Raw genomic sequence first — 13,292 nt, forward strand, 5'->3', positions numbered from 1 at the left:
CCATTTATGTGAATTATTTCATTTCATGCATATTAATAATCAAATCACCTGCAGTCCATTCACAGGAGGGAGGAACAGTTTATTCTCACTGAATGATGCAGACAACTCTGCCTAACTTATACATTGTCAAGGATTTAAGCAAGGTAGAATATGCAATATAATAAATAATCGCACCATGAAAGAGCAAAGAATGAAATGGAATATACTGAAATCATGGTTCCCACATGCTCACCTTCATGGCCTTGACTGCCTGCGATCCAGAATAATCAAATTCTCCTGCTTGACCAATAGACAAACCGCCAGATCCTAAGATTAGGACTTTGGAAACCTAAAAACAAGCAACGGGTCAGCAAAGTCAAATCACCATTCCCTTGTATGAAATAAATTCTTTCCACATCCCTTCTTTGTCTTAACATTGTTTCTAAACAATGATTGCATGTTTTGCAGCCCACGTTAAAAGAGTAAAGAGGAAGAAATCCAAGCATGGCAGCATTTTCCTGCAAGCCCTTGTTTATCCTTTGGATGGAAAGCTTCTAGCAAGATCTACAAAGACTTGCAAATCATTTCGTTAATATCATTCCTGTGGGAATGCCTGTCCTCCAAACCACTTCATGGCTATGTGAAATAGAAATGGTATTGGTGGAACAAGAAACTCTGTGTAAGGAAAGGCTCCAGTGTCCCAACACCAAGCTGGAGTGCTTTGTTATAATACTAATGGGCTGGCAGGGAAAAGTTCAGTCAGCTTGCCACCTGTAATGGCAGACCAAATGGCTCCAATCAATGCCATTAAACTGTCAGTAAGCTAGAATGGCAGTTTAATGGCAATGCCTGTTGCAATGTCTGTCCAAACTGCATGAGGCCCATTACTGTGCAAGGGAGACCTGCCCTAATGGACTGCCCAGTGACAAATCCAGGAGTGAAACATTAACGAATAACTCTATAAGCTTTATAATTTGTAAAGCTGTTCCTGCGGTATATCCCAGATGGGAAAAAGGAAACAGCCACTATTTTCAACCGGATTTTATTTGGATGCATATCTAAATGGGCCCTGCCTCATTCATACCCAACTCAATTTTCTTCTCCTTTGACCTGAATCACAGCATTCATGTACAGAACCATTACTAAACTGCTTCCATCTGTAGAATTGGTATGGAAATAGTCTTCCCTCCCCAATGCCCCCTTAAAAGCTGCCTTTAATATTCAGAATAAAGGATTTAGCTAAAATATATCAATATATAACTACATCAGTTAATTTGCATACATTGGTTTGTGTAGGAAGCAAAGTCTCTGAAGCTGACTTGGTATTAAGTTCGGCTTTCCTGGCAAAGGCTCTATGAATATCTTTGGCAGAAAAAAAGGAAGAAACTTCTGTAGAAAATCCAGAAGTGCAATATATTTTAAGCATTTTTGTACATGAGGCTTCAGTCACCTTTGAGACTATCATGCTACTGATGTGAATGCCAGGCTGTTGTTAAAGCAAAAGGAAAGATGGAAAATTTGCAATGGAAATTAGTGCTCAGATCAAAACAGGGTTGCATTTTACACTGATTTAGGCAGAAATTGTGAAAGAGTCAAATATAATAAAATTCCTTCAAACTGCCCTTCATAGTTTAGGACAGAAAATAGATCTGGAAAAGTCATGAACTAGGAGTCGCTCTATTTCTGCTGCTAATTCTACGAGTATAGACTTTGGAATCCAGCAACATTGTGCCTAATGTGCAGAAAAGTTGGCAAGACAGGCAGCCTGGCTTTCATGCCCTGTGGCCATAGGGCTTGGCATGGAAGCCCCAGGTATGGAGCCAGAGCCTCAGAGCTCTGCTTGGCAAAGAAGCACTTCTTCCATTTGCCCTACTCAAACATCTAAGCAAAGTGAATTCTCTTTTATAATAGCTAGCAGTAGTTGCTATTTTTCCAAATTATCACTTCAGTAGAGATATAAGATTGCTAAGCAAATCAATTTCTGTCTCACTTGTAAGATGCTAGAATTAATGACTGTGCAAAAGAATGGACAATGAGTTTGTTGATTGCCACATTAAGTTTGAGATAAGTGTGTATGCTTCAATCACAGCTGATCAAAACTCTTGTGTTATATCCTTTTTTTCGATGCCCAGATGCTGAGAGGATATAATACAAAATTAAGGTCATGTTGTGTTTCGGGGTGGATCTAAAAATGGAAGCAATCTAGTTTCATATAAAATTATTAGTAAATAAGGACACACAGAGTACAGAATCCCAAGAATATGCCCATAACAAGCTTGAATCGACGTTCATATTTCTTTCCTGTTAGTAACTCACTGGTAGTTTTGTGCTAGCCACTCCAACTCCAGTCCTATTTAGGCAGACACGAAAGCAGAAGTAGAGGGAGTAATTTAGCCCCATCCACTCTATCATTGCTTTCTTTGCATAATCACTGATGCATGAAAAGGCCAACTCTAAGCATGCAATATCTCTTCATAATCAGAAACCTTGATTTTTTTTGGATTCTGAATTATTGGTGGGGGATACTCTCTTTTTCATACTCCATCATTTTCCATGTGAGGAGAACTACAAAGCAAAAGGTTGAGCAAGCTTGATCCGTCTGCTTATGTATCCAAGTTAAACTCCATTAATGAATTCAGAATGATCTGCTTCATAACAAGTATATTGTCCAAGGCTTCCTGGCAGCAATCACTGGGGTGTTGTGTGGTTCTAGCATGGCCATACAGCCTGGAAACCATACAATTCCTCATGTCTGGAATTATTCTGAAAGACCATTGGGACAATGTTTGGTCATAAAGGTTCTGAAAGTGAATCCTTACGAGCATTTGGCTCAAAGTAATCTCTGGGTAAACTAGGTACATTCTCTGGTCCTCAGAGATTTATTAGGTCCTAAAATCTCAACAAATACCTAGTAGATCAGCTTTAGGTATCGTATATACTCATCTATAAGTCAACTTCATATATTGTTGAGGCTTGTGCGGCCTCTGAGGGGATTTTCTGTTTAAGCCTGTTGTTTCTGTGAGGGAAAGCAAAAGTGTTTTTTGAAACAATGGGAATGTTTTGGTTAGATCTGTTGTCGGAGACACAAGCAGTGATTCTCATGAGAATTAGCCAGGGATTGACTCTGAAAGGAATGTGGTTGAGAAAGGAGGGTTCCTGATAACCCAGCATTTACAGCTCAGAAGGAATACTTCAAAACAGAGACTAATTTATTGTTCCCAGAGGCTTAAAGATAAACAAAGCGAACCCAGGTGTGAGAAAGAGTGATGTCACGGGCAAGAAGGAGTATTCTTAAGGAATTGGAGTTAATGTTCGGTGGGGAAATCAACATTGAATTCTCATGTGTCAAAGTTGCCTGTCTTGGGAGCTCTGAGTTAGGAGTTCTGTTATTGGGTCAATATCGTGTTTTCCTGTTTAAGTTCCATGCCTCCAGTTTGGATTACAAAACTTGTTTCAAGTTTCAAGCCTTTGGGAGTATAGTCAAGTTCAAATATCGAGCCTTTGGATTATGGTAATGTTTGTGTTTTCAAGCTTTTGGATATAATTCTAGTTTTAGTGCAACAACCCTTGGATTACAGTTTCTTGCTTTTGTCTTTGGTGATTTTTGGAATTAATATTCAGAATTTGTCATTGCTTTTTGTTAAGTTTCTGGAAATCTAGCTCATGGATGTAACTTTGAAAATGCTTTTGCATACTTGGTTTTGCTGGTACTTTAGTGAATGCTTAATCTGCTTATTTTGAACACTATTTTGAAACTGTTTTTTATATTAGATACTCTTTTTTTTTAATAAATGTATTGTGATTGTTGATTTGTGTGGTGTTTGGGTGAAAAAGGAATCAAGCAGGTGACTGGGCTGCAACATAGATAAGTCAAGAGCAGATTCCAGGGCCAAAATAATGGATTTTCATATGACCTGTGGATAAATCAGGGTTTATTCCCTAAAGAGGAGAAGATGCCAGTGCTATCTCAGGAAGCTAACTACCCCTGGTAGCCATTCTCTCACCCAGGAACTTTTGCCACTCTACTCAGAAGAGAGTGGTTCCTTTTTGGATAAAAGTTAAGGTATAATATTACTCTTAAGGTATAATATTACCCCACTCCCTTGCATTTGAATGTAGGGGCATTCAAAAAGGTCAGAAAATAACACTGCAGTAGAGAAAGTAGAGAAGGTCAGTGCTTCTTTTAGGTTCTCTCAGGATAGACTAAGCCTTCACCTTTAACCACTCTAGTCAGAGAAGGAGATGGTCCTTTTCTGTTAAGAGTTAAGGTACAATACTTATGCTGACTTGTAAATAAATTGACCCAGTTTTTTTGGGTCAATTTTTAAGAAACATTTCTAGATGTATACAACAATATATAAGATCTGTATTGACAACAAAGGTCTTCCATTCCAAAATTTTAAAGCAAAATAAAATGTAGCTTTAATAACCAACAAAAGTAGAACATGTTTTGAAAGGAAGTTTAGTTCTGTACAATTCCCCAAGTTGCAGAATGCAAGCCTGCCCATCTCTTTCGATAACTGTACCCGTCATGGTATGACTGATGGCTAAACACAAGCACATTAATAAACTGACCTCAACTCTCGAAGTTGCAGCTGTGGCCTTGGGCAGTACTGAAGCAATACTTGTACCTTTTTCCTTCTTGATCAGCGAAATAAATGAATCAAATAAGAACTGGGGAAAATAAATGAAATGCATATCAGTATCCAGAAAAGAACAACAATAGTTTTAGAAATAGAAAAAGAGCAGGAAAAATGTTGGCTTTATGAACTGAAGTCTTCTTATCTGTAATGGAGTTGAAATGCTACCATTTATGCTGACTGTAACCAGTATATATTCCACACTGTGGTGATAAGGCTCTTGGACACTTGCCAAAAAGACCAGAATGACAATATGTAGCCCCAAAGAAAATATGTTAGGTATAGTACAGCAAGATATCACAATTTACCATGGAGTTGGTGCATGAGATCATTTAGTTTCCAGTGAGACTCTATATTTACATGCCCTTGCCCTTGACCTAGTTAGAAAGTATGGAAGGCAGATAATTTTCTGCATTCTATTTGTCCACTGCTTATTGTCTTGGGCTTGAAATCATACCTTGGTCTCAGTCTAGTGGGTAAACATACACTATTCAAGCCTAGAAAAAACTGCTGTCTAATGTGGCAGATCTGGTAGAACCCACTGACAAAAGGAGCTGTGTGGGAATTCTGGCTGAAGAATGAATATTACTCTCTGCCATAAAGCACTGATTGCATCTATGATTCATTGATAAATATTAATTTATTTCAATGACATACAATAGTTTTAACCAGTTTTGGGATTGAGCTCAGGACATTCAGCTTTCAAAAAGGTCCTAAGCATGTTCCAGTATACAAGAAAAAAATGACAAAATAATAATGTCACATTTTGTTCCACTATACTCTACCATGAAGCAGTTGATATTTAGAAAAGGAATCTTGACCTGCGGTCTTTAAGGAGATTTCTGTTCTTGAATCATGCAGTCACACACCAGGGCCCTATGTGAAGGACACATTAAGCTCATCTGTTGGAATTTCTTTAGGCACTTCAATGGAAAGGTTAACCTTTTAGTAAGGAAAGAACTGTGCCATTATGGAATCCTTTTGCCTCCAAACATCAAGAGATCAAGAGAAGTACTGCAAAGCAAAACCATTCAGCAGATATGGTTTTTACCCATTGCTTTTCCTACTCTTAACATGACCGTGAGTCATATTTCCTTTAGTTAAGAAAAATTATTGGGTTGTTTAAGTAGAGAATAACTGTCTCCATTATATTACAGCAATATTAAAAAAACAAAATCAATACATACATGTAAAGAAGATTGCATACTTTTCTGGTATAGCTCAATTTCTACTCCTTTCCACTTTCATCTTAGTCTCCTACTTATGCCCTTCTCCTTATTTCCTCCTCCCTCTGGTAACATTTGTGATTCATTTTCGGCTTTTATGCTATTTCCTGGATCACAGATATTGTCTGATTTAGTTCTTTGTATTTTCTTTTTCCCTTCACTTTGGCTATCAGTTCTTTCCAATTTGAGACCCAGTTTCCCTTATGATATCCGTTTATATACTTATTTTTCCTTTCAATGATATAATCCTGGAGCATATAGTTGTCTAGATATTCATACCATTTTTATTTCCCATTTTTATGTTTATTCTACCCCAGCACCACTCTTTGATTGTGCTGCTCCTATCATATATTTTATAATGTTTGCCCAATCTGTATTACAACTCTCTCCCTTCCATGTTTATGGTTTTTTATTCAGATCTATTTTCAGCCCAGATATTTCTTCTATTTCACCCTTTATTTTCCTATAAATCTTTTATACCTTGTCACATTCCCACCACATATGCATAAAGGTTCATATTTTGCCACATTTATGCCAACATAATTTTGTTGTATTTTTAGGCTAATTACTTACTTATGTGATCCCTCGTAGTTTGAGGACGATTGTCTTCCATTTCTGTTGTCTTGGGGGGGTGTCCGCAGGAGGCTGAAGAGACCTATTCTTGATCTGCATGTTCTACCACAGTGAGGACATTGGTTTCCAAGTGGAAGGCGGTCCCGGTCAGGTTTGGCTTGACGGACCTTCCTCTTGGCACGTTTCTCCCTTAAGCCCTCCATTCATGCCTCTTCAAACTCCGCAGCACTGCTGGTCACAGTTGACCTCCAATTAGAGCGCTCAAGGGCCAGGGCTTCCCAGTTCTCAGTGTCTATGCCACAGTTTTTAAGGTTGGCTTTAAGCCCATCTTTAAATCTCTTACATTACATTTCCCGTTCTTGAGTTTGGAGTAGAGCAACTGCTTTGGGAGACGGTGATTGGGCATTCAGACAACGTGGTCAATCCAGCGGAGTTGATGGCGTAGGAGCATCGCTTCAATGCTGGTGGTCTTTGCTTCCTCAAGCACGCTGACATTTGTCCGCCTGTCTTCCCAAGAGATTTGCAGGATTTTTCTGAGGCAACGCTGATGGAAATGCTCCAGGAGTTGAGTGTGACGTCTGTAGACCGTCCACGTTTCGCAGGCGTAGAGCAGGGTTGGGAGGACTATGGCTTTATGAACAAGCACCTTGGTATCTCTACGGATGTCCCAATCATCAAACACTCTCTGCTTCATTCTGAAAAATGCTGCACTCGCAGAGCTCAGGCAGTGTTGTATTTCAGTGTTGATGTTGACTTTTGTGGAGAGGTGGCTGCCAAGGTAGCGGAAATGGTCAACATTTTCTAATGTTACACCATTAAGTTGTATTCCTGGCTTTGCAGAGGGATTAGCTGGTGCCTGTTGGAAGAGCACTTTGGTTTTCTCTATGTTCAATGAGAAGCCGAGCTTCTCATATGCTTCTGCGAAGGTGTTTAGAGTGGCTTGTAGGTCTTCTTCTGAGCGCGCACGGACTACGTTGTCATCGGCATATTGGAGTTCTATAACAGATGTTGTGGTGACCTTGGTTTTGGCTCTCAGTCTGCTGAGGTTAAATAGCTTGCCATCTGTCCGATAGATGATTTCCACACCGGTGGGAAGCTTCCCATCAACAAGGTGAAGTATCATATCAGGGCTAATTGGTAAGGGGTTCTATACCATTTTGTCTGTATTTTCCATCGTATTTCCTTAATTCTTAGACATTTAATTTTTTTAAATCAGGTTAATCCATAAATCATTATCCTTCTGATGACGATTTACTTCCCCTTTCCATACCTCAATCAGTGTATTTTCAAATTGTATTGTTTTTCTATTAGTTAATTCCTTTCTCTATTTTCTATTTTAAAATCTGGTCTAAGTCTGTTTCTGAGAGGCAAACTGAAATGTGGGCTTTTCCAAAGACATGTATATAGTGAGTCCGTTTGCATAAATTATGTTGTTACTATCATAAGCACAGGATTTAAAAGGTTTAAGTGCAACAACCTAACAAGATTATCTCTCTGAAATGTGCTTATTTAGTAGAACTAGAACTCTTTCTAATTAGGTTGTGAGCTTCATAAATCTAATTAATAATTAACCTAATTAAGAGATACACTCTCTGTATTGTATCTCAAAACAAAGCAATAACTAAGTGCTTTAAAAGCTTAAGGCATTCATCTAAGACAATTTCCATGAGAATCTTAACACAAATTTGTAATTGTGTCCTGCTGTTTTTTATCAGAAACTGGTAGGGAAAACATGCATATAGCCTTGCTGCTAAAAGTTTATTTTTTCCTTGGTGTGTTCCAATGAGCAGAATGTCACATTTTTCTAGAAGTACCTATATTTAAATGCCAATCTACTCATGCTTTACTTAATTAAACCTAGGGTACTGTTCCATTATCCAGGTGGAGGCCACTAGGGGGTGCTAGGGAGAGAAGGATAGTCCATTTTACAAGGAGGTAGGGTGGGTTGAAGGAGTAAAACTATTTTCCCATTTTCCTGTTATTCCCTCCTGCTCCACCCATGTCCCCATAATGGAAACAATCCTCCTTTATGATATGGGAAGCGGGGAGGGGGAATAACTAACGAAAACGGGGGAAATTGTTTTAGCCCATCAACTCCCCCATCCACCAAAATGGACTATCCTTCTCTCTCTAGCACCTCTTTGTTGCCTCTGCCCCGATAATGAAATAGCACAGACACAACTTTAACTTCCATGGCTCAATGCTTTGAGATCATGAGAGTTGTATTTTTATAAGGTCTTTAGCCTTCTCTGCCAAAACCTTAGACAATCAATTGTTACCGAGCTTTGGTTCTCAAGAGTAACAACGAGTTATCTCACAATGTTACTGAGCAAATAAATGAAATAAGGAAAGTTGTAACACCCATTATGAATCTCATGAAAGTCTTCTCCGCTGTTTACTAAATACAGCTTAGGAAAGTTATCTTTAAGACTTCAGCTCCCAAAAATCCTCCAGTCTGCATAACCCTCTTGATTGAGGGATTCAGGGAGCTGGTGCTGCTTAGCAGTACTGTAACTCTGCACCTTGGGGAAAAGCAACAGAAGGAGGTGGTTGCAAAGGGAACCGCAAAGGTATGGAAGGGTTAAACACACCACACACGTTCACTCCACCTCACTGTAAGTTTTACACTCTTACTGCAAATCTTAGCAGTAGCAGGAATTCCCAGACCCAGGTTGTGCCTGAAGGGTTAGTGCAGTCTGCACAGCATGTACATAGTATTTGTTTTTCAGCTTTCTTATCACTTCTGTCTTTAAAGGAATAGATCAGTGAAAATGACTAAGGCCCCATCTACACTGCCATATGCAAACTTCTTGCCACTGGAAAATTATAGTCTAGGTTTAGCTTTAACCAAGAAAATAAGTAAATAATAACTGTCATGTGTATGTATGTTTTTTTCCCCTAAAGCGTTCCTTTGATTTATTTCCAGTAAATATTAGATACTGTGTCTAACGATAAGTGTACACTCTTTTTTCCCTTATTATAAATTCTGGTACTGTTTAGTCACACTCCCCTAACTACTCAACACATTGCTGTTGGGGTTGCCACGAGAAGTCACAGACAAGGGATTAAGCTTCATTTTCAAATATGAGAACCAGAAAGTGTGCATGGGAATCCATTTACATAATTCTACGACTTCAATAATGTAAAAGTATGCAAAACGTATTTGAAAGATAATATGTCTTCTTTTAACCAGGAGACCAAAAAACCTCCAGTTTCCTTTCAGTAATACAGAGTATATTCATTTACATAAATCATGCAGATCAAGTTTTGGGCCCAGCCTTGCTAATGCAAATTCTACTGGTGAACTTAATGCAACTGTCTCAAACAACTCAGAGCACAGCAAGAATTAGATCTTGGAAAAGTTGCCCTTTGTGGGGGCTTTAGATCTCACAATCCCCCAGCCACCTCAATCAGTGGCCATGTGGCTAGTGATTCTTGAAGTAACTTTTCAAGTTCAAGAAAGTACTAAGGCCTGAATTGGTGAATCTCAAATACAAGCCCCTAGATCAGAGCTTTCCAAGCATTCCATGTTGGTAACATACTTTTTTGAACATGCATCACTTCACGACACAGTAATTCAATTTTACTAGCAAACCGGAGGTTAAACCTTATAAGAGATATGGACATAAATAACAAAATGCATGAGCATACATCATGAGAACACTTCATTTCTATTTTTTAAAAGTACTGTATTTCTTCAATTCTAAGACTCATTCCCCCTCTCCCTATATAAACATTTCTAAAAATGGTGTGTGTCTTAGAATTGTAGGTGTATCATGTATTTTTGTTGGTGGTGGCACTGAAATTAGGGTGTGTTTTACAAGTCACAATTGAAGAAATATGGTATGTGATTTGTTGCTTTTTTCACATAGTCTTGTTACATTTGCACATCACAACTACACATTGCAGCCAACACACCAGTTTGGAAAGCTCGGCCCTAGGACCTTATCAGATGCAGTCTTTTCTTGTCTTCTCCCTGTTTCTCCATACTACCAAAACAGAGTTCATCGCATGGTGCAGGGCAACTTTTGTGGGACTCCATTTCAGCGGCGTGGAGAAAGGGAGCCCAGAGTGGCTTTTGAAGAACATGAAGAGGAAGAAAGGAAAGGATGGGAAACCATAAATTCCGTAACAAAACCAGGTGTCTATTGGTTGTGCCACGTTGCTGAATTTTGTGTTACAGTTTTGTCATGCAGCATTGTTTCTGTGAAATACTGCTGTTTTCTATATGGAAAACAGCAATGTCGCTCAACGAAAGTGTTGCCGAAAACCAGCAATGTAACAAAAAATATAGCTACCTGTTTTTGGTGTGCTACAATACTGATTTTGAACGTTTTGCTGTGCAACATTTGTCAGACAACATTGATGTTTCCTATATAAAAACAACAACGTTGAACAACAAAATGTCTCACAACAAAAAATGTTTCGCAAAATCCAGCAATGTGGCTTTGAAACAAAAGAAATGTAGCAGCAGCTTCAATTGTCCCAAGTTTCTTTTCCTCCTGCATAGTATTTGGGATGTGCAACCTTCAGATCAGCAAAGGATCCAGTCATAATGTCCAAAACGTCGCTGTGTCACTTCTATAGTGTGCAATTAATTTTTGCATTTCTTACAGTTTCCCAAAGCATGTAGCAAAAACAATGTACAGTGGGTGCTTTTTATCCACTAGGGTTTGGTGCCAAAAGCCCACATGGATACCCACTGTGGATGTTCAAGTCCCATTAAATGCAATGCTGTAGTAAAAAAAAAATAGTGTTCCTTCTATAAAATGGTAAACAATTGAAGCAAGTATTGGAGAGAGTGTGAATAGCAAGAGGCTTCTGCAGCGCATACCTGTATATTGACATAGGGGTCAGTGTATAGAACAATCAATGTGTGCTTTTGGTGTTTTTTGTGCCAAATATTTTTGAGCTGTACCTTAATGCAGAGACTATGGAGACAGAGAACCAAATGTAACTGGGTGATATTTCTTTCCCGAAAAGCTCTGCAGTTTCCTCTGCATAATCTTAAGAGTATATTTTGACTACAAAGCTGCACAGTTTCTCAGACTCTTGAACTGCTCTCAGAACTGCACCATTTGTGTTTTGCCAGGAACAAAAAAAGTTCTCACAATTTGCATCAACTTTTAATGTAAGAGTTTCCCCACATAAGATTCTCAAATAGTCAAGAACTTAAAGCTTGACCTCAGACAGGAAATCAGTAAGTTTCCAATTCATCCCTTATTGTGACAGTTCTTATTACTTCTGCTATAGGTTGGTTGTGCCAAGCTGAGCATCTCATGCGTACAACCCAGTATTTGGAAAGGTTACTTTTTCTGGACTGCAAGAATCAACTTCATAGTTGCATTACATTTTTGTAGGAACTTTCAGTGAACTATAGTTCAAAGAACAAATTTTCCAAGCATTTCTCAAAGACTCTTTTAACTCCAAACATTTGCCACCACTGATGGACTACTATAGAAAGCAAAGAAAGATATGCTAGTAAGTTTGTCACTCCACAAGCTGTAAATATTACTTCCTTCTTTTTTAATACCCACCATTTCTAACAGGTTAACATTTGTATTTGGTTATCACATACTTCCCATGAATTCCTTTAAGGAGTCCAAAATCTCCATGTTGTTGGGTTTTTTTGTTTGTTTTTTTCAGAATCAAAGTACCTCTGTGTCTGTCGGCCCTGGATTCCCATCTGGATAGAACTGTGCTGTGAAAATCGGCTTGTTCTCGTGCATAATTCCCTGCAGAGATTTATTGAAAGAGGTTACTCATTCTCCTTTCTGTGAACAGGAAGATTATCAAAGTGCTACTTAGGCAAACCTGAACAGCAAAGGAAGTTTAAAAGGCTGATAAGATAAGGGGCAGAACTGAAACGTGTCCATCCCAGGTGGTTTTCAAACAGTGTTTTATCTAGTGCTTGGAAAAGTTAACGTTTTTGAAAATAACTCCCAGAATCTGCTAGCTAGTAAGGCCACCGATCATGTTGGCTAACAGATTCTGGGAGTTGATATTCAAAATGTTACTTTTCTAAGCTCTGGTTTTGTTGATTGAACTGCTGAGCAACTCATTTTCTGGTGACTGCAATGTATATGGAATTCACTGACTTCTGCATATGTTAACTGACTTCTCTTAGGGGCATCTACACTATTGAAATTGATACTACTTTTAACTGCCATGGCTCAGTGCTATGGAATCTTTGAAGTTCTCATTTTACAAGGCTTTTAGATTTTGTTTGCCAAAGAGTGTCGGTGCCTCACCAAACTACAACTACCATTATTCCATAGCATTGTGCCATTGGGGTAAGAGCTTGGAAGAATATGCAAAAATATTTGAATTTTTTTAAAAAAATGTGTTTTTCAAGTGTTAGGAAACCCTGCCAAGGAGAATCCTGGCTTAATGAGACTCTTCATAGCTAATGCCAATTATGTAAAAGATTCACATACAGCAAATAGTGTTTTTCTGCTAAGGAAACAGCAGTTTTCGTATAGAAATATTTTTCTGTGCTGTTTCCTATGCAAAAAAATCCACATGTGAATATTAGAAAGAATACACCTCAAACTGCAAAAATTGAACTTTCTCACAGTGGGAAGAAAATTGCTAACATTATTCATTGTTTCCTTCAAGAACTAAATTGGCAGCAATGTTCCTATAGGAACATGACTGTGCTGGGAAGAAGCCAAGAAAGAAGGAACAGAGCAGTAATGATTTGCTCACTTATCCAGGCAGTACTGAAGGACTCAGAGTATTGTGATATAAATTCAAGCCAACGATGCTCTTTGTATGTCCATATCTGTGTCCCCATCAATCTGAGGATACATTCATGGTGCAATTGTTTCTATATTACATTTCTGGCATCATGTGAGCATATGCAAAGTTAAGT

The 13,292-nt window shown here is 38.5% G+C and overlaps 1 protein-coding gene across 1 annotated transcript in view; it reads right to left on the reverse strand.

Annotated features, from left to right (window-relative positions):
• cps1 (carbamoyl-phosphate synthase 1) overlaps positions 1-13,292 on the reverse strand; it is a 167,290-nt gene that overhangs the window by 112,862 nt on the left and 41,136 nt on the right. The window contains exons 11-13 of the mRNA XM_062961130.1: positions 12,076-12,153; positions 4,555-4,653; positions 233-328 (exon numbers count right to left, since the gene is read on the reverse strand). Of these exons, the coding sequence (XP_062817200.1) occupies positions 233-328; positions 4,555-4,653; positions 12,076-12,153 (273 nt within the window). The remainder of the gene's footprint in view (positions 1-232; positions 329-4,554; positions 4,654-12,075; positions 12,154-13,292) is intronic.

The sequence above is a fragment of the Anolis carolinensis genome, chromosome 1, assembly GCF_035594765.1.
Source record: "Anolis carolinensis isolate JA03-04 chromosome 1, rAnoCar3.1.pri, whole genome shotgun sequence".
Taxonomy (NCBI): Eukaryota; Metazoa; Chordata; class Lepidosauria; order Squamata; family Dactyloidae; genus Anolis; species Anolis carolinensis.